General features: G+C 40.9%; 1 protein-coding gene and 1 long non-coding RNA gene across 3 annotated transcripts; both read right to left on the reverse strand.

Annotated features, from left to right (window-relative positions):
* Positions 1-1,104: 1,104 nt before the first annotated feature.
* On the reverse strand, positions 1,105-10,868 carry LOC106551182 (uncharacterized). Its single transcript, XR_001313717.2, has 3 exons — positions 1,603-10,868; positions 1,369-1,424; positions 1,105-1,197 (listed from the first exon to the last, which is right to left on the reverse strand). It is a non-coding gene; the product is annotated as an uncharacterized LOC106551182 (long non-coding RNA).
* Positions 10,869-16,025: 5,157 nt separating this feature from the next.
* MMAA (metabolism of cobalamin associated A) lies at positions 16,026-24,846 on the reverse strand. 2 transcript variants are annotated; one of them, XM_014066024.2, is made up of 7 exons: positions 24,752-24,846; positions 22,384-22,852; positions 21,347-21,469; positions 20,499-20,669; positions 18,886-18,971; positions 17,685-17,834; positions 16,026-16,385 (listed from the first exon to the last, which is right to left on the reverse strand). In XM_014066024.2, exons 2-7 carry the CDS (start codon positions 22,814-22,816, stop codon positions 16,098-16,100), a joined length of 1,251 nt encoding a protein of 416 aa, XP_013921499.2. In that variant the 5' UTR covers positions 22,817-22,852; positions 24,752-24,846; the 3' UTR covers positions 16,026-16,097. The 2 variants fall into 2 exon arrangements, with proteins under 2 accessions (XP_013921499.2, XP_013921498.2); XM_014066023.2 differs by lacking the exon at positions 24,752-24,846 and having other exon boundaries at positions 22,384-23,237.
* Positions 24,847-25,920: the final 1,074 nt, after the last annotated feature.

Here is a 25,920-nt window from a genome sequence, read left to right on the forward strand (position 1 = left end):
GGTCCCAAATCCCCGGTCTGTGAACTGGTACCAGTCCCCAGTCTATTGGGAACTAGTTCTACATCAGCAGAAGAAGAGTACGCAAAGCTTCGTCTGTGCAGGAGCTGGGTTGGCTGTGTGAAACCATCCTCTTCCCCACTGCTGCCGCTGCTTCCAATCCATGAAGCCAGAAAGGTTGGGGACCACTGATGTAAATGACTATCCCTGAGCATATGTGGAGGTGTCCCTATTCTGATCAAGCTGGCGGACCTCGTAGATGGGGATGCAACTCAGGTGTGAATTATCTGAGTCAAGGTTCACTCAGCCTTCCATCCTTCTGAGGTTGGTAAAATGAGGACCCAGATTATTGTGGGCAATAGGCTGACTCTGTAAATCCCTTAGAGAGGGCTATAGAGCACTGTGAAGCGGTATATAAGTCTACCTGCTACTGCTATCTGCTCTACTGCATATAATACATTGCAGGTTCTATCATTGGTATTGCTAGATGAGGAATGAACATTATCTGTTAAGGTGCACTTCCTTAGGAACCACTATTGGTTACAATTAGTAAACTGTGATGCTGTTACCTCTCTCTGATATGTTGCATGAGTTACTAAATAAGAGCTACGTAACTGTGCAAATTTCAGGAATGGTAAGCCACAGAATTCTGTACCGTATGAAAAAAATGGGTTTCATGTAAGGAACGGAAGAATATTTGGGGGATGATTTCCCCTGTGAATGTTTTCTTTCTAAATAAGATTGGGCAGTTACAGCATATTATCTTTAAAAATGTTTAAATCTAACAAGTAAGAGTCTTGGTCTTTCAGACTGAATTAATGAATGTTTCTCTTATATTCTCTTATATGTTCCTAAGACTTTCTTCTTTTGTCAAATAATGGCTAATTAACTTTATGTTTTCATATTTTAATTAAAAAGTGCACTTTAACATCATCTTCCACTTAGAACAAGATAGCTGATGGCGATTAGTTGGGGTGCTAAGACTTGGCAAGGGGTAGACAGGGACAGTCTTGCCCATAAGAAACAGTACAAATAAATCATTTTTACAGGTAAAATTGGCAGCGTTGACATGCCTGGCCATGTTGGAGTTGCTTCCCCCCCTCCTCTTCTTCTTCCTCCTCCTCCACCATGACCTCCTCTTCCTCCATTTATTAACTCATTCATCAAGCTTCATGGGGTGAATGGAGCAACTGCAGTCCTCTACTTTGGAATGAAACTTACTTTATTAGGTTGTCTGGATGTTGCTAACAAATCAAAACTCATTAACTCAATCCTGTTTTGAAGCTGCAATCAATAATATATATAGTTATCCAGTTTTTATATCTTTAAACAGTGGTTATTATATTTCATCATTTTTCATTTCTGCAGTACCTTTTCTATTTCCATAATGTCCAGGGAGATTGTGAAGCTGCTTTACCAAAAATACTCTGGAGAAAACACAAAATGAGATGTCTTATTTAACCAATTTTAACTTATGAAGTCCATTTGTTTAGTCTCTTATATGGCATAGGGTATAATTCATATCACTAGAAGGAAGAGTACTGAGCTAATTTTACATATGAATTACTTAGTATATATTGTGGCTATCTTATAAGCTAATAATACCTTTTGGTAAACAGAGGAAGCTTAAAGAATGAAGGCGGAAGACTGTATATCCTTTTCTTTGTGCATATATCTTCTCCTAGACTTGTGAACAGATGTGAACATAGTTATTGAATTTTAAAAAAAGAATATATCCTGAAGCCCCAACAGAATTAAAAGAATACTTTACTCTAACCCAGTGGTTCCCAAACTTGGCAACTTTAAGACTTGTGGACTTCAACTCCCATAATTCTCCAGCCAGCTCTGCTGAAGTCCACAAGTCTTAAAGTTGCCAAGTTTGGGAACCACTGCTCTAACCAGAAAAGTTGGGTAGGGAACGAGAGACATAACCCAGCTAAACAGCAAAGACTTGATACTAGATAATATCCAGTCTGGATAGTTGTGGAATCAGCAATTCAATAATAAATGATACTGTCCTCCAACAAACATTCTGAAAAAGAACAGAGCTATTAAAGGATATTAAAGGTTTCTATAGAAATTTGGGACATCATTTTTCTTGAAGTTTCTCTCTTCCACAGTTGACACTATGCCCACAATGCTACAGCAGACAAGATGGAAATAATGAGAAACAGCAACCTTCTCCAAAAAAAATTGGCAATATTGCCTCATTTATGATTGCATGGCAGCTATTCATAACTCTAACTCTAATTTGGTATTGTATGACTTCAATCTGGTTTTTGATTAAAAACAGTTAAGAAGTTAAATACATAAGATGAGGAAAGACCCATGCCTTTCTTTATAAAGATCACTTCAGTCAGACTTTGGCTAGAAACCAATACTGTGGCATATTAAATTACTGTCATTTTAGCTAGTGAAGAACTCATGCAATTTTATATCAGCATTAAGCCAGTAAAACTGGAATACTTTGCCCAATGAAAGCGTTCTCTGAAATTATTTAATTTCCTTTTCTGGGGAAGAAGAAAGAGAACTTACCTTGAAAAAAGTGGCCCCGTTTCAGACTACTCTGCTCACCAACCACCAGGAAAAGGTTTTTGTGACTTTTTTCAGCATTGATACTCTGACTTTATTAATAAGATACATGAATAATGTATCACTGGCTAACTATGTGACAAACCTCCACTTTCAATATGGCACGAGAATGCCCTGTAAAGTGTATGATAAATTAACCTCATGTGAACAGACCTGAGTATGTGGGATGAAGTTTCTGCTTTCTTCCAAAAGCTTCTCCCTTTATACAGTGATGCAACTGGTGAAAGTTAGGCTGTATCTTCATTTTATCACATGTGGTTAGGAATGTGTATTTAGTCGCAAAATAATTTCCCACTCACCTAGGTCATCTTGTCTTCGCCATTTCCCAGTGTGTCTGGCTCCATCTCTGATCACTGGCTTAAGTGCTTACCTACATCAGCTGATCTCCACTGTCTTCTGGTGCATCTGGAGCAGAGTGGTCCAGAGATGTCAAACTTAAGGCCCGGGGACTAGATCACTAAAGTCACCACAGCCACCCCTAAACAAATGAGGATGAGTGGGCCCCCGGTCACACCCATAGGGGGGACAAGGTCAAACACAACCCTGATGAGGTCCTCAATGAAATCAAGTTTGACACTCCTGCTCTGGTCACTGTCCCCTCCTCACTTGATCAGCTCATTTCCACTGCCTGCTGTATCTGGTGCCCTGTCTAGTCACTCACTCACCCAGATCAGTTTCTCTCCTCCATCTGCGGGTACTTTTGACACTCCCTCTGATCACTAGCTTACCCACTCACCTATATCATTTGCTATCTGCTTGTGTGTCTGGTACTGGTTCTAATAACTGGCTCAGCCACTCACCTTATCAGCTCTTCTCCACTGTCTCCTGGTGCGTCTGGTGCCCCTTCTGGTCCTTGGCTCATCCACTCAACTGGATCAGTTTGACTCTGTTGTCTGTTGTGGCATCTGGTGCCCTTTCCAATTACTGGCAAATCCACTCACCTGGACCAGCTCACCTCCGCCACCTGCCATGTGTCCGGTGCCCACTCTAATCACTAGCTTGCCCACTCACCCACATCAGTTTGTCCTCACTGTCCGCTGGTGCATGTGGTGACCCCTCTAGTCAGTGGCTTGAGTACTTACCTAGATCAGTTCATCTCCACTTTCTTCAGGTCAGTCCGGAGCACCCTCTTATCATCGGCTCAAAAACTCACCTGGAATACTCTATCTACTGGTGCATCTGGCACCACTTCTGGTCACTCATCTGGATCTGCATCTTGCATCTGCCCTGATTGCTGATTCACTCATTCACCTAGATAACCTTATCTTCGCCATCTGCCAGTGTATTTGCCACCACCTCTGATCACTAGCTTGCCAACACCTACAACCTGTGTGTCTGGTGCCCCCTCTGATCACTGGCTCATGCACTCACCTTATCAGCTCTTCTCGCTGTCTCCTGGTTTGTCTGGTGCCCCTTGTGGTCACTGCCTCATCCACTCACCTGGAGCAGGTTGGCTTCACCTTCTGCTGTGTCTCTCACACCCTCTGAAGACACTGGCTTGTCAACTCACCTGCATCAACGCATCTCTGCTGTTGGTGGAGTGTCTGGCACCCACTCCAGTTACAGGCTTGCCCACTCACCTTCGTCAGCTTTTCTCCATTATCTGTCATTCATCTGGCACCCTCTCTATTCAATGGATCACCACTCCCCCAAATGAGGTTGTCTTCCCCATCCATCGGTGCATCTGGAGAACCTTCTGGTCACTGAATCAACCACTCACTCATCTCACCTGTGCTGCCTGCCATGTTTCCAGTGCCCCCTCTAGTCACTAGCTCGCCCACTTACCCATATCAGCTTGTCTACACTGTCTGCCGGTGCACGTAGTGACCCCTATGGCCACTGGCTCAAGCATTCTTCTAGATCAGCTGTGCCATCTTCTAGTGTGTCTGGCACACCTTCTGGTCACTGATTCACCCACTTACCTGGATCAGCTTGTCTCTACCATTTGCTATGCTTCCGGTGTCCTCTCGGGTCACCGGCTTGTCCATTCACCTTGGTCAGCTTCTCTCAACCATCTGATCTGGTCTGGAGACTGCTCTGGTCACTGACACACCCATTCACCTAGATTCCCTTGATTAGCTATATCTGGCTAACTGGCTCACCCACTCACCTGGATTAGTTTGTCTCTACCATCTGCTGTGCATCTGGTGTCCCCTCTAGTCATTGGCTTATCCACTCACCTGTATCAATTCATTTCTGCCATCTGCTGATGCGTCTGGTGCTTCCACTGATCACCTACTCACCCAGTCATCTGATCAGCTGATCTCTGCTCTATGCCATGCGTCTACTGCCATGTCTGGTCACTGGCTCACCCACTCACCAAATATGCTTATCTCCCCCTGCCAGTGCAGCTGGTACCCGTTGTCGTCACTGGCTGATCCGCTCACCTCGATTAGCTTGTCCCCACGATCTGCTGTGCATCTTGTGCCCCCTCTATTCCCTGGTTCAACCACTCACCTGGATCAGCTCACTTCTACCACCTGCCATGTGTCTGGCACCCTCTCTAGTCACTAGCTTGCCCACTCACCTGGATCAGCACATCTCTGATGTCTGTGGAGTGTCTGGCACCCACTCTGTTGACAGGCTTGCCCACTCACCTTGGTCAGCTTTTCTCCATTATCTGTCATTCGTCTGGCACCCTCTCTATTCACTGGATTACCACTCCCCCAAATCAGGTTGTCTTCCCCATCTACCGAAGCATCTGGAGAACCCTCTGTTCACTGATTCAACCACTCACCTAGATAACCTTGCTTTGCTGACTTCTGGTGCATCTTGTGCAACTTCTGGTCACTGGATCAATCACTCACCTTGATCAGCTCACCTCTGCCACCTGCCATGTGTCTGGTGCCCTCTCTAGTCACTAGCTTGCCCACTCACCCATAACAGCTTGTCTTCACTGTCTGCCGGTGCATGTGGTCCCTCTGGTCAGTTACCTAGCTCACTTCATCTCCACTTTCTTCTGGTGTGTTCGGAGTGCCCTCTTGTCATCGGCTCAAAAACTCACCTAGATCACCTTGTCTTTGCTGCCTGCCCATTCATCTGGCACCACCTCTAGTCACTGGTTAATCCACCTACATAGATCAGCCCATCTCCCCCTGCCAGTGCAGTTGATACCCCTTGTGGTCACTGGCACATCCACTTGCCTGGATTAGTTTGTCTCCACCATCTGCTGTGTATCTGGTGCCCTCTCTATTAATTGGTTCAACCACTCACCTAGATAACCTTGTCTTTGCTGACTTCTTGTTCATCTGGTGCACCCTCTGGTCACCGGATCAACCATTTACCTGGATCGGCTCACCACTCTAGTCAATGGCTCACCCACTCACCAGGATCAGCTGATCTCCATAGTCTGCCATGCATCTGGCACTCTGTAATTACTAACTCACCCATTCACCCAGATCAGCCGGTGGCTTGAGCACTTACATAGATCAGTTCATCTCCACTTTCCTCTGGTGAGTCTGGAGCACCCTCTCATCATCGGCTCAAAAACTCACTTAGATCGCCTCATCTTTGCTGTCTGCCGATGGATCTGGTACCACCTCTGGTCACTAGTTTACCAACTCACCTAGATCAGGTTGCCTCCACTGTCTGCCGTGTGTCTGGCAACATCTCTGGTCACTTTCTTGCTCACTCATCTGGATCTGCATCTTGCACCTGCTCTGATCGCTTACTCACCCACTTACCTAGATAACCTTATCTTTGCTCTCTGCCAGTGCATCTGGCATCTCCTCTGGTCACTGGCTCGAGCATTCTCCTAAATCAACCTGTCTCTGCAGTTTTCTTTGGGTCTGGGGCACCCTCTGGTCACTGGGTCAAAAACACACCTAGTTCAGATTACCATCCTCTCTTGTGTCCAGCACACCTTCTGGTCATTGGTTTAGCCACTCACCTGGATCAGCTCATCTCTGCTGTCTGCTGTGCTTCTAGCATCCTCTCTGGTGACTGGCTCACCCAGTGACCTTGATCAGCTTCTCTTCACCATTTGATCTGTGTCTGGAGACTGCTCTGGTCACTGAAACACTCATTCACCTTGATTACCTGGTATTAGTTATCTGCCAATGGATCTGGCGTCCCTTCTGGTCACTGGCTCGAGCATTCTCCTAGATCAGCTTGTCTCTGCCATCTTCTAGTGTGTCTGGCATACCTTCTGGTCCCTGATTCACCCACTTACCTGGATCACCTCCTTTCTGCCATTTGCTATGCTTCTGGTGTCCTCTCGGGTCACCGGCTTGTCCATTCACCTTGGTCAGCTTCTCTCAACCATCTGATCTGTGTCTGGAGACTGCTCTGGTCACTGACACACCCATTCACCTAGATTCCCTTGATTAGCTATATCTGACTCACTGGCTCACCCACTCACCTGGATTAGTTTGTCTCTACCATGTGCTGTGCATCTGGTGTCCCCTCTGGTCACTGGCTCATCCACTCACCTGTATCAATTCATCTCTGCCATCTGCTGATGCGTCTGGTGCTTCCTCTGATCACTGGCTCACCCACTCACCTGATCAGCTGATCTCTGCTCTATGCCATGCATCTACTGCCATGTCTGTCACTGGCTCACCCACTCACCTGGATTAGTTTGTATCTACCATCTTCTGTGCATCTGGTGTCCCCTCTGGTCACTGGCTCATCCACTCACCTGTATCAATTCATCTCTGCCATCTGCTGATGCGTCTGGTGCTTTCTCTGATCACTTGCTCACCCACCCACCTGAATAGCTGATCTCTGCTCTATGCCATGCATCTACTGCCATGTCTGGTCACTGGCTCACCCACTCACCAAATATGCTTATCTCCCCCTGCCAGTGCAGCTGGTACCCATTGTTGTCACTGGCTGATCCGCTCACCTCGATTAGCTTGTCCCCATGATCTGCTGTGCATCTTGTGCCCCCTCTATTCCCTGGTTCAACCACTCACCTGGATCAGCTCACTTCTACCGCCTGCTATGTGTCTAGCACCCTCTCTAGTCACTAGCTCGCCCACTCACCTGGATCAGCGCATCTCTGATGTCTGTGCAGTGTCTGGCACCCACTCTGTTGACAGGCTTGCCCACTCACCTTGGTCAGCTTTTCTCCATTATCTGTCATTCGTCTGGCCACCTCTATTCACTGGATCACCACTCCCCCAAATCAGGTTGTCTTCCCCATCCACCAATGCATCTGGAGCATCTTCTGGTCACTGAATCAACCACTCACCTGGATCATCTCACCTGTGCTGCCTGCCATGGGTCCAATGCCCTCTCTAGTCATTAGCTCGCCCACTCACCCATATCAGCTTGTCTTCACTGTCTGCCGGTGCACAGGACCCCTTTGGTCACTGGCTCAAGCATTCTTCTAGATAAGCTCTGTCATCTTCTAGTGTGTCTGGCACACCTTCTGGTCACTGATTCATCCACTCACCTGGATTAGCTTGTCTTTGCTGACTTCTTGTGCATCTGGTGCACCTTCTGGTCACCGGATCAACCATTTTCCTGGATCAGCCCACCACTCTACTCACTGGCTCACTCACTCACCAGGATCAGCTGATGTCCATAGTCTGCCATGCATCTGGCACTCTGTAATTACTAACTCACCCATTCACCCAGATCAGCCGGTGGCTTGAGCACTTACATAGATCAGTTCATCTCCACTTTCTTCTGGTGAGTCTGGAGCACCCTCTCATCATCGGCTCAAAAACTCACTTAGATCGCCTCGTCTTTGCTGTCTGCCGATGGATCTGGTACCACCTCTGGTCACTAGTTTACCAACTCACCTAGATCAGGTTGCCTCCACTGTCTGCCGTGTGTCTGGCAACATCTCTGGTCACTTTCTTGCTCACTCATCTGGATCTGCATCTTGCACCTGCTCTGATCACTCACCTTAGTCAGCTTTTCTCCATTATCTGTCATTCGTCTGGCACCCTCTCTATTCACTGGATCACACTCCCCCAAATCAGGTTGTCTTCCCCATCCACCGATGCACCTGGAGAACCCTCTGTTCACTGATTCAACCACTCACCTAGGTAACCTTATCTTTGCTGACTTCTGGTGCATCTTGTGCACCCTCTGGTCACTGACACATCCATTCACTTAGATTACCTTAATTAGCTATCTCTGGCTCACTGGCTCCCACACTCACCTGGATTAGTTTGTCTCTACCATCTGCTGTGCATTTGGTGCCCCCTCTGGTCACTGGATCAAGCATTCTCCTAGACCTAGATCATCTCATCTCAGCTGTCTACTGTGCATCTGGTGCCCTCTCTGGTCACTGGCTCATCCACTTACCTGTATCTGCTGATGCATCTGGTGCTTCCTCTGATAAGTGGCTCACCCAGTCACCTGATCAGTTCATCTCTGCTGTATGCCATGCATCTGCTGCCATGTCTCACCCACTCACCTAGAACAGCTCATCTCCCCCTGCCAGTGTAGTTGATACACCTTGTGGTCACTGGCTCATCTACTCACCTGGATTACCTTGTCTCTCATCTGCTGTGTATCTGGTGCCCCATCTATTCACTAGTTCATCCACTCACCTAGATAACCTTGTCTTTGCTGACTTCTGGTGCGTCTGGTATACCCTTGGGTCATGGATCAACAGCTCACCTGGATCAGCTCACCTTTGCCACCTGCCATGAGGTGCCCTCTCTAGTCACTAGTTCACCCACTGACCTGGATCAGTATATCTCTGTTGTCTATGGTGTGCCTGGCACCCTCTCTGGTGACAATCTTGCCCCCTCACCTTGGTCAGCTTTTCTCCATTGTCTTCCCCATCCACCAATGCATCTGGAGCACCCTCTGTTCACTGGTTCAACCACTCACCTAGATAAACTTGTCTTTGCTGACTGCTGATGCCCCCTGCCAGTGCATCTGGTACCTCCTGTTGTCACTGGATCATCCACTCACCTGGATCAGCTCATCTATGCTATCTGTGGGTACATCTGGTCACTGGTTCGAGTACTCACCACATCAGCTTTTCCCTGCCATGTTCTGGTGTATATGGTGCCCTCTCTGGTCACTGGTTCATTCACTTACCTAGATTAGCTTGTGTTCAACATCTGCTGTGCGTCTGACACTGTCTCTGGTCCCTGGGTCACCCACTCACCTAGATCAGCTCATCTCTGCCGTCTATGCACCTCTCCCCCCCTTTGGTCACTGGTTCACCCACTCATCTGGATCTGCTTGTCCCTGCCATCTTCCATGTGTCTGGAGCCCTCTCTGATCACTGGCTCATTCACTCACCTTGCCACAACAGCTTGTCACCACTGTCCTCTTTTGCGTCTGCTGCCTCTTCTTGTCACTGGTTGGCCTGCTCCCCTAGATAAAATTATTTCCACCATCTGCCAGTGACAATGGTGCCCACTCTTGTCACTGGCTTGCCCACTCATCTGGATCTGCTTATCTCTGCTATCTATCTGTGCGCCTGGCACCCCCTCTGTTCCCTGGCTTGCCCATTCATCTGGACCATCTCATTTCTGCCATCTGACATGTTCCCTCTGATCACTGACTTGCCCATTCACCTACATCAGCAGATAAGCCCTTCCTCCCTTCTCTTTTCTCTCCTTCCTGGCTCTGTACTGTATTCTCCCACCTCTTACTCTCCTCTTGCCTCCTCTTCTGCTTACTTTGTCTTATTCTCTGCTGGTCTTTGCTGTCTCCCTCACCAAAATTCTTTGATCTGGGAATGGGTCCTCCTTCCTAGTTGTCTCAGTGAGCTGCATTTGGACTTCTGAGGTTTTCCTAGTGGTACCACCTCCTTTGTGCTATGGCCCTCAGTATCACATGTCAGTCTCAGCTCGGCTGGGATGTATGAGTCTTCCTCTGGGAATTTATCAGGTCCAGGGGTTTCTGAGGTTGGTGGCTCATTCTCTGGTTCTGGCTGCTGTGATGAATGTTCACTGGCCTCTACTGCATGTTCTCCAAGGACTTCTCTCTGCTCCTGACCTTGAGAAACATGGGGGGGAGGCTTACTGTTTAAATTCCCCTGGTCCTATATCCATCTCAATGTGATCAGAGGCCACCAGTTCATACAGCCCCCGTCCTCATTGCTGTTCTCCTCCTCCTCTTCCAAGGATGGAGGGGGCTCTGGATTGGGTCACTGGACCCCTCCTCATCGAGCAGGCTCAGCCCACTATGCGGGATCTGAACCTCAGTTTCTCTCTTGAACCTGATGACGTGATGGGTGGCTGGACTTAGGTCCTCCAACAGCATCCTGTCTTTCAACCTCACAGGCTCATTTGTTACAGTTGTCTGGAGTCTTGTGTCTGTAGCAATTAAAGACACAAGATAAAATGATAGGAAATAAGTGTAATGTGTAGAATGACACTCAATAGTAATGTTTAAAATTCTAACTAGCATCAGCCAAACTCTTAGGCTTCCAGAAACCTACCTTAATTTTTAATAAAATCTCAAAAATTGCAACCATGAAGACACACACACACGTAATATATATATATATATATGTATGTATGTATGTATGTATGTATGTATGTATGTATGTATGTATGTATATGTATATGTATATGTATATGTATATGTATATGTATATGTATATGTATATGTATATGTATATGTATATGTATATGTATATGTAGGTAGGTAGGTAGGTAGGTAGGTTAGGTAGGTAGGTAGGTAGAGAGAGAGAGAGAGAGAGAGAGAGAGAGAGAGAGAGAGAGAGAGAGAGAGAGAGAGAGGGAGAGAGATGTTTATCTTCATCTAGATTGCTGCCAAGAGATATTTTCTGCTTCACATTTCAGTTTAGCCACAGATGATATGGAAGAATAATGAGAGAAGAAATTGTAGTTTGCAATCCTTTGGGATAAAGGTAACTTTACAGAAGGGCAAACCAAAGACAGCCTGGACCAAAAGGAGACATTTCATTGCTGACATATCAAGATAGTCTTGTAACTACTGACAATGGCAGGGCAAGATTAAAGAGCAATAGATTTCTGTATCTACATTAGTCATTAGTGTCACTGTACTGTAGACTTGTTGGGCAACAAGTAATATGGAAAACAGAAAAATGCTCCAATTTGACTTTTCTCATCTGATAGATGTTTTGGACTACAAGTTTTATAACCTTAGCAAATCCTGAAAAAGAAAAGGCTAATTCATCATCATGTTAAACTACAAGTTAACGATAGTTCTGTGAATAAATCACAAAAACCTGAAACTACTATTTACCTGTGTAAAGTTGATTCTGTAGTTGAGATTTATATATGCTATCTGATTTCCTCTAATAACAGATGTGCCTCATATGCAGAATTATGCTTACAGTATTTTAATTTAAAAACAGAATAGATGAAAAATTCTAAGAAACTCAAAAGAGTGCTATTATTTTAGAAATTCTGGGTGTAATTATTTTAGAAATTCCACTGACTTAATATAAGTATTTTTTTCCTGTAATTTGCATTTTTTCTTTTCTTTTTGTGGCTAAGATAACTTAGAATTTGTAAAATAATTGAATTCAGATGTTCAACTTCAGGATACTGCCAAGAAGAATTTTGCATCACCTTTGCTGAGATTCTATTATTATTTGGGACTTTATTTCCATATAAATAGTTCTATTATTTATGTAATCCTATCTACTTTGGCTTTGATTAAATTATAATGATAGGTTACAAAATGAAATTATTCACAGATCCTTTGGCTGATGAAAACTGACATAAAACTAAGCAGTCTTATTTACAGGATAGACACACTTTTGACTTTTAACACCTGAAATTCATCTTTTCGAAACAGAGGGATTAGCCATAACTTGCTTGTTCCTCTTTTTTTTAGAGAACTTTGGGAATGTATAAATTGAAGAGCCTTGGGAGGAACGTTAATTCCTAATCATTGTATATAGGGAGAACCAAGTTCCAAAAATTCTCCCACACCACTTTCTGTCCCCTGGACATGCCTGCTTTCCAGTGATATATTTTACCATTTTTACATTATTCTCTTTGTCTGATATGTGTTTCCCCCATTCTATTCAGGAAATTTGCTTTGGTTTTAAATTTTGGATCAAGAATATATAAAGCTGTGCTTCAGATCATGAATTCCTAAAACACAAAGATTGTAAGATGTAAAGAATGCCCAACCATCAAGGCAGCTGAAAGTAAGGCAGGTTTCTTGAACATCTTCTAGAACTATTAATAGTTGAAGTCCAAAATATTTGAAGGATACCCCATTGGGAAGAATGATCCAAACTGTATTCATTTGAATGTTCTGAGGACAATTTCATGAGGCCACTCATCTATCAAGAGTTTTGCACAAGAAATATTTTTGAGTTGAATGTTTTACATAAAAGCAGTATTTCTTGAATGTCAGCTTCAAACAGTGTGACGTCATAATGTTATCTCAGTAAGTCAACCATTGGATATTGTAACTTTACAATAACTTATGACCATTTTTCAAACTTGTGGCAAGAAAGGTAGTCAAATGAGGCAAAATTCACTTAACAAATGTTTCGCTTAGCAACAGAAATTTTGGACTCAATTGGGCTAAATTGAAGACTACCTGTACTATCCTTTCTACTTTCATTTTTCCCCCTCCCCATATTTAGGGCTGCTTTTTAGCAGGATATATTATTTGACTGAGACCCAATTTAGGTGTAATGGTTAAGACATCAGGCTAAAAACCGGTAGACTGTGAGTTCTAATCCTACCTTAGGCACAAAGCCAGCTGCGTAAATTTATGTCAGTCACTTTCTCTCAGCCTAGCAAAAAGGCAGTGGCAAACCACTTCTGAAATCTTGCAAAGAAACTGCAGAGACTTCATCAGGCAGTCAACAGGAGTCAACAATGACTTGAAGGCATCAAAAGAAGGCCATCTGATTATAACTTTTAAAATGTCCTTGATTCTATTAAGGTAAAGGTAAAGATTCCCCTCTTACATACATGCTAGTCGTTCCCAACTCTAGGCAGGGGTGCTCATCTCTGTTTCTAAGCCGAAGAGCCAGCACTGTCTGATGACAATTCCGTGGTCATGTGGCTGAAGGCACACGGAACATTGTTAACGTTCCATCAAGGTGGTCCCTATTTTTCTACTTACATTTTTACATGCTTTCGAACTGCTAGGTTGGCAGAAGCTGGGACAAGTAATGGGAGCTCACTCCATTACATGACGGTAGGGATTTGAACCTTTCTGATCGACAAGCTCAATGTCTTAGCCACTGAGCTAATGTGTCCCCTTATTCTAATTACTTGATTCTATTACTTCTATGTAAAAGAGAATGATCAGCAATAAAATTGCCCTAACATTATTTTAAAATTAAAAATGAAACATTCCCAAGCAATATTTGTATCACTTTTTAAATCTGAAAATGTATTCTATTTAATTTTATTTAGCTAAGTATTATTTTAGCAAAGCATATTAAATGCATAAAAACATGCAAAGCAGGAGAAATATCTATTTACTACATAACCATTTAGAAAGAACAGTAGAGTAGATGGCAGCAATACAGAGAAAGGAAGCAATATGCAGAAGGGCTATGCATATTAAAGGGCACTCAACTTGTATTACAGGAAGGAATTCATTACAAAGGAGCAGTGTAGATTAGATATACAGGGAGAAACTTCCTAATAAGAGCAATAAGAGTAACAATACTGCTGCCAAAGTGTGGTGGTTCTCTCAAGCTGCTAAATTTGTACCGAAAAATCAGATTGTAGAATCTACTAAATACAATTCAGAAGTAGCAACAACAGTGTTGTGAGATTTAAAGTGTCCCTGATAACTCTGTGGATGATTTTCCATATATTTGAATCATTAGGTTTGGTTTTAAATTAGCTTCAATTACTGTTTTGAAACTTATCCACTAGTATTTCAAATATATTACACATAGCCTGCAATAGGATTATAAGAATGAGGACCAGCACATATATATCTTATATAATCTGATCACATTTATAATTTCTGTTCTTAAACCTATCATGGTCTGTGTGATCTCTTCTTTGAATTCTTGCAGACGATGGAGACCTCAATGTCAAATAAAATGCATGCTTTCACAGTCAGAAGTCATTCTGCATACAGAGTTTAACATGACAAACATATGTATAAAGCATATGCGCAACTCCATAGATCCATACCACGGTGATGCATAGATAATTATGCTTCATCAACTTAGATGTACAACTTACAACTTATATGTCATGACTAAGATATTCTTGGTCTAATTCAGTTGTACAATAATGTGGCAATTGCAATTTTTTTTAATGTTGCATAGGGAAAGATTTCAACCATCTTTAACTTCCAGTAATTTAGTGATGCTGTAGAAATAAAATTAGTTAAGGACTCATATACAAGTCAGTTCAATTCCGCATGCAATGCATCTTAATATATTGCTAGAGTTCTCTGCAGATTAAATAGAAACTGAAACTGCAATTCCTCATTTTCGCACTAGCACACTGTAATTACCCCATTCCCAGTGGTGGGATTCAGCCAGTTCACACCACATGGGAGAACCGGTTGTTAACTTTCTGAGCAGTTTGGTGAACTGGTTGTTGGAAGAAATCATTAGGGCAGAGAACCAACCGGTTGTTAAATTATTTGAATCACTGCCCCTTCCTATACATGTCCCTAAATATGCTGGCCTTGTATAGATTCATTTTATTTTATTTATTTATTTGCTGCCTATCTTGTATCGAAACAACTCTGGGTAGCTTACAGCATGAAAACATTAAAATACTAAAAGATAAATATTTCTAAAACAATAAATTGTTATCAGTTTAGGTAAGCTAATTCAGGGACAGAAAACAACAGGTGATTGCGATGGTGAGGGATGCCTTCTACCAGTTGAAGCAAATTTATTACTTTCATTGCTTCTTGAATAGTGCTGACCCAACTGTGAGCCATACTACGGTTACTTCCCACATAATGTGCCTTATATGGGAAGCCTCTGAAAGGAAGTTGGAAGCTGTAGTAAATACAGGATACAGAGGTCAGGCTTTTGAGAGATATTCCTTATTTAAGCCAGTGACACCATGGGCTACAAGCTCTTCTCCACAGAAAACCCCACACAATTCAGGACTTGTCTACCTATCCTACATGACAAATAAGGAGCTCTGCTCATCAGCTGAGGCATGTGTGTCAAACTCCCAGTGTCACATTGTTGTCATGTTTTTTCCCTTTGAGGCCTGGGCATTACGCATCCGGCCATGGGCCACCAGTTTGACACCCCTCCTGAGCTAAGCTCTATGGGATGATGGTCAGGAAGGAGGCCCAACAAAAATCAGCTGGATCCAGGATTTAACCTGTGGCAGCTGCAATGCTATCAAATTCTCTCTCTGATTAATGGCCTTTGCCTTTATGCCACTTCCCAGGGCAATTTGAAAGCTTGTTTTTATAAGCTGGCATTTTATATCGGGCAACAATAGCCGTTCTAATATCGTGAGTTATTATTGTTAATCATTGTTTGCAAATCAAGGCAGGCATTGCTGGAAATGTACAGGTAGAAATTTAATAATAAAGAAGTTCACAGCTCAGACATTTTTTTAAAAATGCTATATACATTTATATCATTTATTTCATATCATCAGGCCATGTACAGAAAAGAATCAGGGTTTCTCTTTAAAAGCCCTGAGCAGGAGGTCTGCAGCAAGCCCAGGAGTTAGGATCCCATCAACAACCTTGTCTTCCAGGAGAGGAATTTGATCCTTCACTTCTGAGTGTTGCCGGAAATGGTCCAGCATGCTTTCTTGGATTACATTCCACATCCACACTTTTTGCTGCCTCCTGCGTTTGGCAAGCAACTCACCACTTCTAAGCATGAGCTCTTGGAATTCTGTCATCTTATCCCATACATCCGAAATGCCTTCTCCGGTTTTGGCAGAGATGCGCATTACCTATTAGATCAAGAAGATAACTCTACTTACCAAGCAATGCCAATCACCTTTGGAGAACAGGCAGAGAAAATTTCCCTGATCCAAATTAACGCTATCTTTCAAGGGGCAATTATCTATTAAAAATTTCACCCAGGCCACAGAATGAAATACTAACAATAATAGACCACCACAAAATATCAGCCCTGTGCAAAACGTTTAGAATTGAATTGTAGAATTGAAAACTTTGTTCTGAGTTTGGAATTCAAACCAGTTATTTTAAATTAAAATGGGCTGTTCGGAAGTGTTTAAGGAAGCCATTTTCAAATGGAAACAGGACACACTGAATTTGAAATGGTTCAGCTTCAAAAGACATTGCCACCTCTAAAAACACATTTAAACTATATAATGTTAATAGAATAATGGATACATGTACTGGTACGTCTACAGAGTTTATCAATTTATAATCAGGTTTAATTCAAGATGTTGATTTTTCAAGGTAAGCCCCACTTGGGCTATATAATTACTGTCTCTTAACTACAATTTTTTATATTTGCCTTCTTTTGAGTTTATCCAACTAAGTAGGAAAAGGAAGGGAAATTATGAATGTTTGCTGCCTCAAGTTACTTATAAAGTAAAAAAGGTGGGATAAAAATCTAATAAACAAATATGTATGAGATTCATTTTAGTAGGCATGTCTAAAACTGCACTATAAGTTACTAGCTAACAAAATCCTTGAAGTTCAGATGATATATTCCCATCGTTTAATCTGACTTTGTAAAACTGACGTTGTTCCTTTGTTTGAATGGTCTGTTATTGCTTCTGATTTTAAGCTTGCCTATTTTATAGTTTTATATGTGTATGTTTTATAATTTTGCGGAATGACATATGAATTTAATATAAAAGTTAATTTTGCTGTTAAAATACTTTGAAAAAAGACATCATTCAGTAGGTTCAACTTAATTGGATATGATACTAGAATATTAACACTAGGCGAGTTAGATAATCTTTTGTATTAAGAGAAAACAGTAGCTTTGGAAGTATACAGATTAATTATATTCCCAGGAGAAAAGCTTTTATATGCAGATGTATGTCCCACTTTTTAGCACTTCTCTTAAATATAAAATAGTAAAATAATTAATTTCACGTAGGACAAATAGTATTTGTGTTTTAATACAAATTATCCTGGGGGAGATATATAGTGCACTAATCATCACACTTGATAAATATTATCAAAAGACAAATATAAATACTTGTGGCAATTATTTACATATTCTTTATTTATTCTATTTATTCTATTCTAAACTATTTGAATATACTAACCTTTGGTCTCCAAATCTTTGAGCGCTTATGAAGCAATTTTAAAGCACTAACATATTCTGCTTGAATCCTCCGTGCTGGCACAATGAGGTCTCCATCTGCTTTGGTTATAACAACAAGATCTGCCATTTCAATGATTCCTCGCTTGATACCCTGAAAAAATAAAAATTAGACTTAATAACCAAATGAGACTAAATAACTTTTAAAAGGAACTCTTCATTTTTATATAGAGTTTAAAAAGAAACTAATTTTTAACAATTACCTTCTGGAGGGAAAATGCAAATTATCTAATATATAAAAACATAAAGCATATTTGCATTTAAAAGATTTGAAAAGAAAAACTGTATCAGAACTGAATATAGATAAAACTTTTGTCATGTGCTTAAATAACTCAGATACATTTCTAAAAATCAGAATTAGTGCTGCTAATCCTCATGTGGTATATTTATTTCAAATATTTTAGATTATCTATTTAATCAGGTGTCAGGCAATATATTAATAAAAATGAGGTACAGAAAACTATTCAGAACTATCTGTTTAATATGCTAAATACTGTATTTAATAGCACACTGCTACTGTAGACCTTTTTATTTTTGTTTTTATTCGGTTTTATTTATTTATTTATTTATTTACTTTCTTTCTGATTACCTATATTGTATTTTATTATTGTTACACTGTGAGCCACCTAGAATTGCCTGGAGTCAGGCAACATTTAAATTGAATAATTAAAATTAAATTATGTAAAACCAAGCATTAAACATATAAAAGCACTTATTATTAGATGAACTGTTTTCAGGGCATCTAAGGAGTATTAAAAAGCAAACAAAATTATTATTATAAATAATGAACAATTGTCCACTGAAAGTTGTATTCCCCTGGGGAATGTACAATAGTGAAAAAGACAAAACCCTCATTTAAAACTACAATAGCAAAGATTGGTAGAACTGACCGCTATATTTTGCTTATCATTTCTGGTACACCAGCTTGATATGAGCGAGTAGCAAATAGCTCTTACAGGTTAAAGCAGGATTTCTCAACCTTGGTAACTTTAAGACATGTGGACTTCAACTCCCAGAATTCCCCAGCCAGCATGCTGGGAAATTCTGAGACTTGAAGTCCCCATGACTTAAAAGTTATTAAGGTTGACAAAACCTGGGATAAGGTTTTGTTTAACTCAAATTTTCATGGAATGCAACATCAGTACCTGTAACTCATCACCTCCTGCTGGTGGCAGCAGCAATACAAACATATCCACCATATCGGCAACTGCAAACTCTGACTGACCCACTCCTGAGAATGAAGAACAGAAGTAGATTGTTCAGGATCAAAATTTAAATTGTAAATGTAGAGATCCTCTCCCTGAAGAGATCTGCATGAAGATTGAATAATACCCTGAGGGCTGATGAAAGACTACTGGTACTTTGTGCCTTTTTCTAATGGCATATTACTCTAGAGTTGCCGATTTGAATTCCACAAGAAGCTTCAGCATCTTCTTGTTCAACTACTTCAGCAGAGATGGGTCGTATTTTTGGCCACACTTCTATTTGTGCAGCTTTGAGGGCTGCAGGAATACTGGTCAAGGGCCTATTGTCAGGCTTGCAGTTATATCCCTTTTAGGATCTTTGGCCTGCCACACTATCTCTTACTTCATTATGCTGTTTCATTAGTATAGTAATTGGGAGCGGGGAATAGAAAGGAGTAGAATTGTGGAATATGTTGTTGTCATTCTTTTCTAGAAGCCCACGGTCATCTTTTGTCTCCGTACCTCTGCATATGACCAGAACCAGCTGGGTGGAGATGCCAGCGTGGAAGAAGATTGGACCATGTGATGGATTTGTGGGTATGGGGACAAGATCATGAACTGGGTGGGAAGCTGGTGTAACTTCCAGAATTGGGATTTCACAGATGTGCTAAAATGTCTGACTTGTTATATTGGAACTTTAAGAATTGTTTTGCCTTGGACTCTGATTTAATTCTGCATGATACTTGGAACACTGACATTATCCCAATTCTCCTCTGTTCTATTCCCCCCTCCCAACTACTACCCTAATGAAACAGCATAATGAAATAAGAGTGTGGCAAGCCAAAGATCCTAAAAGGGATATAACTGCAGGACTGACACCTATATTTTTATCCTGTAGTTATTACATTAAAAAGCCAGATAAACTAACCTAATAATTATTCCATGTACATTAGTCGCCCTCCCTCTCCTTAAGGCAGCCAATATTTTGTGATGGTTAACGTACTGGACAAAAAGTGGGCCACCCAGATTCAAGTCCTTCTTCAGGCACAGAAACCAGTTGGTGATCTTGGGCCAGTCACTCCCAATAAGCTCTAATCAGCACTGGGTTGTTACAAGCCAGTTGAAACACATCCACACAAACGTGTCACATAATGTCATGATAGATTTGCTGTGTGAACTATGGTGGCGCATACGGCACATGCGGTGCGGAAAAGGTAGAACTTCAACAAGAACATTTTATGTGGTTTTTTTCATAAAAGAATGCAGCATTTAAAAAAATCTATTTCGTTTGCTGAATTTTTATGGTGTAATTTGGAGGACTATGGTGGCCACAGAAATCGTTGAAGGAATACATACTACCTATGGCAGTGTTTCTCAACCTTGGGGACTTTAAGTCCTGTGAACTTCAACTCCCAGAATTCGTAGCTGGCTGGGGAAGCGTAGCTGGCTGGGGAATTCTGGGAGTTGAGGTCCACAGGACTTAAAGTCCCCAAGGTTGAGAAACACTGACCTATGGGTTACCCACCTTGAGCTACAGAGCATGATAGCTAAAACTGACAAGGAATTTAACTCACCTACTGTTTCAACAAGAACAATATCATAACCTCCTCCTTCACACAGCAAAATGGCTTCATTTGTAGTCCGTGTTACTCCGCCCAATGTTCCTCTGGTTGGAGATGGTCTGATGTAAGCATTCAGATCTCTTGACAACTCAGTCATTCGTGTTTTATCACCCAAGAGGGAGCCTTAAGCATTACACAAAAGGAAAAACCAGCCATTCAAATAAAACAGGCTTCTACCTAAATCAAGAGTCTTATAATTCCAAAACAACTAAGCTATCATATGGCTATCTGTAAAGGGAGAAAATAATAAAACATACACCATGCTTTAACCTCCCTCTCTTCCGTACTCCCTTCATGACCAATGTACTTCCAACACGAGTACAAAAGGGTAGAGCTTGTCTTCTGCTGCCACAATACACATTTTCTATTTTTGCAGCTTGTTGTGGAAATCCCTTGCAGATGGAAAGTTCTTGGACAAGAAGTATTTAAGATGTTTTCACTAATACAGAAAACATATCTACTAAATTTTTCCACCACCTTATCCTAATTAATACAGTTAGAACGAACTTTATCAGACAATCATGTAATTTCACAAGAGAACTTAATGCAATTCATTTCATAATGTTTCTTTATTAATAATAGTAGCCAGTATAATAGAATCTTGTATCTCTCTTCAGTGAAGACACTTCCACTGAGCTTTTAAAATAAACTTAAAATATAATTATATTTTCAATAAAAAGAATGGAACTATTTGATTTGGTTAAAAAATACTCCATTAAATACATACTGCCTATATAATAAATTCCATATTCATTATAAAAAGAATGAAAGACAGATAATGCTTTTGCAAACACACTCACCACCAGTAGTACTAGAGGAAGGATCCACTGCCAAGACAGATACTTTGTGTCTTCTTTCAGTCAGCATTTTCCCAAAACATTCAATGAACGTTGATTTTCCAGCACCAGGGGGGCCAGATAATCCTAAACGGCAGCAACATCAATATCTATTTGATTTCATAAAAATAATGAGCAGGCTGATACATTTCAGGTAGGTAAGCAACGTATTTGCTACCAATATTCCATGGTCTGTTCTAAGCAAAACACTTTCTTCAAAGTTACACATGTATTTATAGTTTGTCAATTTATGTACATCTGGCATCCTTCGTGCAGGCCGACTCTACCCTGAATAGGGACTACAGGATCATCAAAAGGGAGTTGTTTTATTATTATGCGTCAAGGGCTGAGAGGCAATGAAGCCACCAGAGGAGAAGGGACTGGCCTTTCATTCTTCCTTTCAGGGTTTTAGATTTTTCATTACTGGATACTCCACTCATTTAGATTTCTTCATATCTTGAAAATAAAGAGTAACATTGCTGCATTGTTGTTTGTTAATTTTCTGTCGGGTGTGGAAGGGCACCCGAGATGGCAAAGCAGGAGTTAAGAACTAATCCATCCCACAAATAAAAATTGAATTCACAGATTGAATTCAAGCAGTCACATTTGCAAAATAAACCTGCCACGATTCCCCCTCCCCTCTATCTAGAAACATATTATACAAGCATGTTTTATAGAAATGTTAACAAAGTTTTCTGGAGTTAAAGGAAACCAACCAGCAGTAAGCTCAGCAGCTCTTACACAGACTTCCTTTCAGAGAAAGAAGACAGTTCAGAGGGAGCAATTTTAGAAGCATTTGAAAGTATGATGTCTTGAGATGACATTCTACCTAGCTACCAGAGGCAAATTTCACAATGCAGACATTCAACAATTCAATAGTATCAAGCTTACATCATATAATAATCAACTTTGTAAACTTTAAAGTTAAATAAACTGTTATAGGCAAATAAGAATGTTTTGAATCAGAATAGCAATAACTGCACAAACAAGGAAGAACTGACCCACTCTAAAGGCTAGTGGCTTTCCTTTATTTAACTGTTCTTGTTCTCGGTGGTGGGATAATACCTTCTGAAGAAGAACTTGAGCAACTTCTTTTTTCCTCTTATGGGTTGATTCTATGAGTGTAATGGCTTCCGCCAGACAGGCCCTGTGTCCTTGGATCAGTCCAGTGTACAACTTGCTCAGAAGTCTTTGCTCCTTGGCAGAGAGCTCAGGTGTTTGCTGTTCTGCTGCTGCTGGACACCCCAGTCCAGATCTCACCCCTTTTGAAAACATCATCCCCCATGAAAAAAAGGATTGTGGGGAATTAACTCGCTGTCCATATGGAAAAGTAAAGCCACTGCTAGATTTCCAGCAGAAGTTTCTCCAAGAAGGCTTCCTAACGTTCTTAAGAAGCTGGTAGAGAGGAAACCGCAGCAGTGTTGATTTATTCATTTTGTTTCAAGCCAGAAAAGCCTGTTTTTAAAGAGCCTAATAACAAAAGAAAAACACATTTTTTCACATTTTCTCCCTTAATTCTACCATCATAAGAACTTTGTGAAATAGAGATTAATCTGAATTTTCATGATTTAAGAGTAGATTTTAGTCCCAGCCTCTCTAGTTCTGCTTCAGTCATAAGATGAACACTGGAAGATTCTTTGTAGCCTAAATCTCCATTTTTAATTGCTTTTAGTCTTTTTTGTCAAACCATAATCCTTGGATTTGAAATCCTTAAAATCAGCTGGCAAGTTTTTCAAACAATGTGGATTTCTAAAATGTTAATATTTAAGACAAATTAATTGAAATTTTGTTTGTAACAGGGCTAAGAAAGAAGAAAATAATACAATACTATATTTGTCTATGGGGAGTCTCAGTCGTTCAGGTCATGGTTGTCCCAAAGGTGTTTTTTCAAAAGGCAACTGGACTTAGTTTTTCCTTGAAGACGTTTCACTTCTCATCCAAGAAGCTGAAGAACTGAAGAAGCTTCTTGGATGAGAAGTGAAACGTCTTCAAGGGAAAATAAAGTCCAGTTGCCTTTTGAAAAAGTACCTTTGAGACAACTCTATATTATTTCCTACATATAAGATCATCAACATCTTCTGTTAAAAATATTGTATGTTACTATCCCTGTTCATTTGAACCTTTTAGAATTTAGAATTTAGAATTTTATTAACATTTATAGGCCGCCCTTTTCCCTGAGGGGACTCAGGGCGGCTCACATAAAATCAGGAGGGGGGGATACAAACTTTTTATTGAAAAATTAGCCACCTAACCATTATTTTCAGTACTTTGTCAGTATGGTTCACTGTGATTATGCTCCACATGCATACTACTATGTTTTTAGAATGAATGGTCTACAGTCTGATACTTTCCAGATTCACAGGCTACAAACTGCAGGATTTACAGCCAGCAATACTGCTTGACCATGTTATCTAGGACATCTGCAGCATAGTTGCAGTCATATATCTAGAAGATCTCAGAAATATAAACTAAATGTAAAAACAACATAATGTTGAGATACTGTTTTTTAATAATTAAATTTCTCTAAGGAAGCAAAATTACTCTGTATATAAAGGCACAGTAAACAAAAATCTTTCCCTATCAGAAAATATTGTGGTCTAAAAGACTTATTTAGAAGACATTCACTAAAATAATGGAATATATATTTGAACAGATATTATGATGAATGTTGAAAAGGTAATATGTAAATAACATAACAATGTTATATTACAGAATACATTGAGAGTGTAAAATTTAATAACTAAACTTCAAACATAAAACTAGATTACTTGAAACTTAGTTATATAGCCTTAGACCTAAATACACACATTTTTTTAAAAAAAGTACAACTGAACATTCAGTTATACATTTTTTTCTAACTTGGATGTCAACACTGCAATTCTAATGAGTTGGGGGGGAAATAGGATTTGAGCGTTCCTTTAAAGAGTATAAGGAAAACACTGCTTTTTCACTGCTGAATGAATTAATCCTAAAATATTTCAGTTTAAATAAATGTTACAGTCTATCATTCATTATAGCTTAATTCTACTTTGGAGAGAAATATGCAGAAGATTTCTACATACTGACTGTGCGAACCCACAAGTAACTGAATTCACCTATCAAGGTAAACTATAAAGGTTTACCTTGATACAATTGTGAGTTAACACGAGATATGAGAACCCATTGCAAAATCAATCTTACGAGCAACGCTATATTAAAATCCAGACGACTTTCGACCTATGCCAACATTTATTTGCTTCTCAAATATAAGAAAACAACTAAGGACTGTTCTCCATTACTGACACGGAACAAAGATCGCCACTGCCCCACAACCCAAACAAAGCACCGGAATCTTAGGCAGACACTCTCCTTACGGACACGTGCACCCACCAGATAGAAACAACCTCGTCCCGAATGTCACATCCACGCAGAGTTCACCCCACTCTTCCACCTGCTAACAACCTACCAGGCTGCGCCTGCGTGACAGCCTGGGAGATGGAGGGCGGCGCAGCAACTACGCAAGTGCAAGCAAACTCTTCACTCTCATTGGCGTTTGCAGCGCGCTATGAGGAAGTCTTAGAGGACAGTTCTTTTGTTTGCAGCTCGCACTTCCCGGGCTGAGAATGGGTGTTTGGGTCTCTTTAACCACTCCATAGAATGAGAGAGATTCACCACCAGGGAAACTTCCGGTTCTCAATAATTGTGTCGGTGGGTGAGTGATGTAAAAGAAAAAAACTTCACTGGCAGATTTTTTTTCGCTTTGGGAAACTTGCAATAATGCTTGGACCCGATTATTCCAAGAATTAAGCAGTGATGACCATAATTAGAATTTATCTGAGAAACTATCCGAGAACACCAGACTGGAAAGTCATTTTTAAAATCCCAAACATATTAAACAGTGAGTAGTGAGAAGCAGAAGTCAGCCATTTGGGAGAAGGCCTTACTAGCAAAACCCTTTTTTTTGTGCATTATTTCCCAAAATTGTACGGATGTGCCCGAGTCTTCCGGGAATAGGGCGGCATACAAGTCAAATAAATAAATAAAATCACCAGACGCGTTACTTGATTCCAAGCAGGCGTGACTTGAATCCTTTGCTCGCTTTTGAAGAAACTGACCTAGGGTTGCTCCATCCTTCCCTCGTCCCCCTCTGCAGCCGGCTATAATGGGGGCGGCAGGGGGGGGGCAATTTTTGCGACTAGAGAATCGATAAGAGCGAGGAGTGATGGAGGAGGCTAGATAAGCTGAAGCAGTATTTAAGGTGACCAGATTTTCAGATTGGTAAAGAGGGACACATTTGAGGGGGGGGGGGCTTGATTAAAAATGTTATACGGAGCAACAAAATTTTTCATACAACGCAAAAATAGTATTGTAATATTTTTTTTATTTCAACATAACTACAATTTACAAATATAAATTGTAACTGTTGCCAAAAATCAAAATTTTGATCACGTGACCATGAGGATGCTGCAACGGTAGCTAAGTGTGAAAATGGTCGCTAAATGTGAAAAAATGGTCATCAGTCACTTTTTTCAATGCCATTGTAACTTTGGTCACTATAC

Source organism: Thamnophis sirtalis, unplaced genomic scaffold (assembly GCF_051295495.1).
Source record: "Thamnophis sirtalis isolate CommonGarterSnake01/CBP01778 unplaced genomic scaffold, rThaSir2_p1.2 scaffold_10, whole genome shotgun sequence".
Lineage (NCBI taxonomy): Eukaryota > Metazoa > Chordata > Lepidosauria > Squamata > Natricidae > Thamnophis > Thamnophis sirtalis.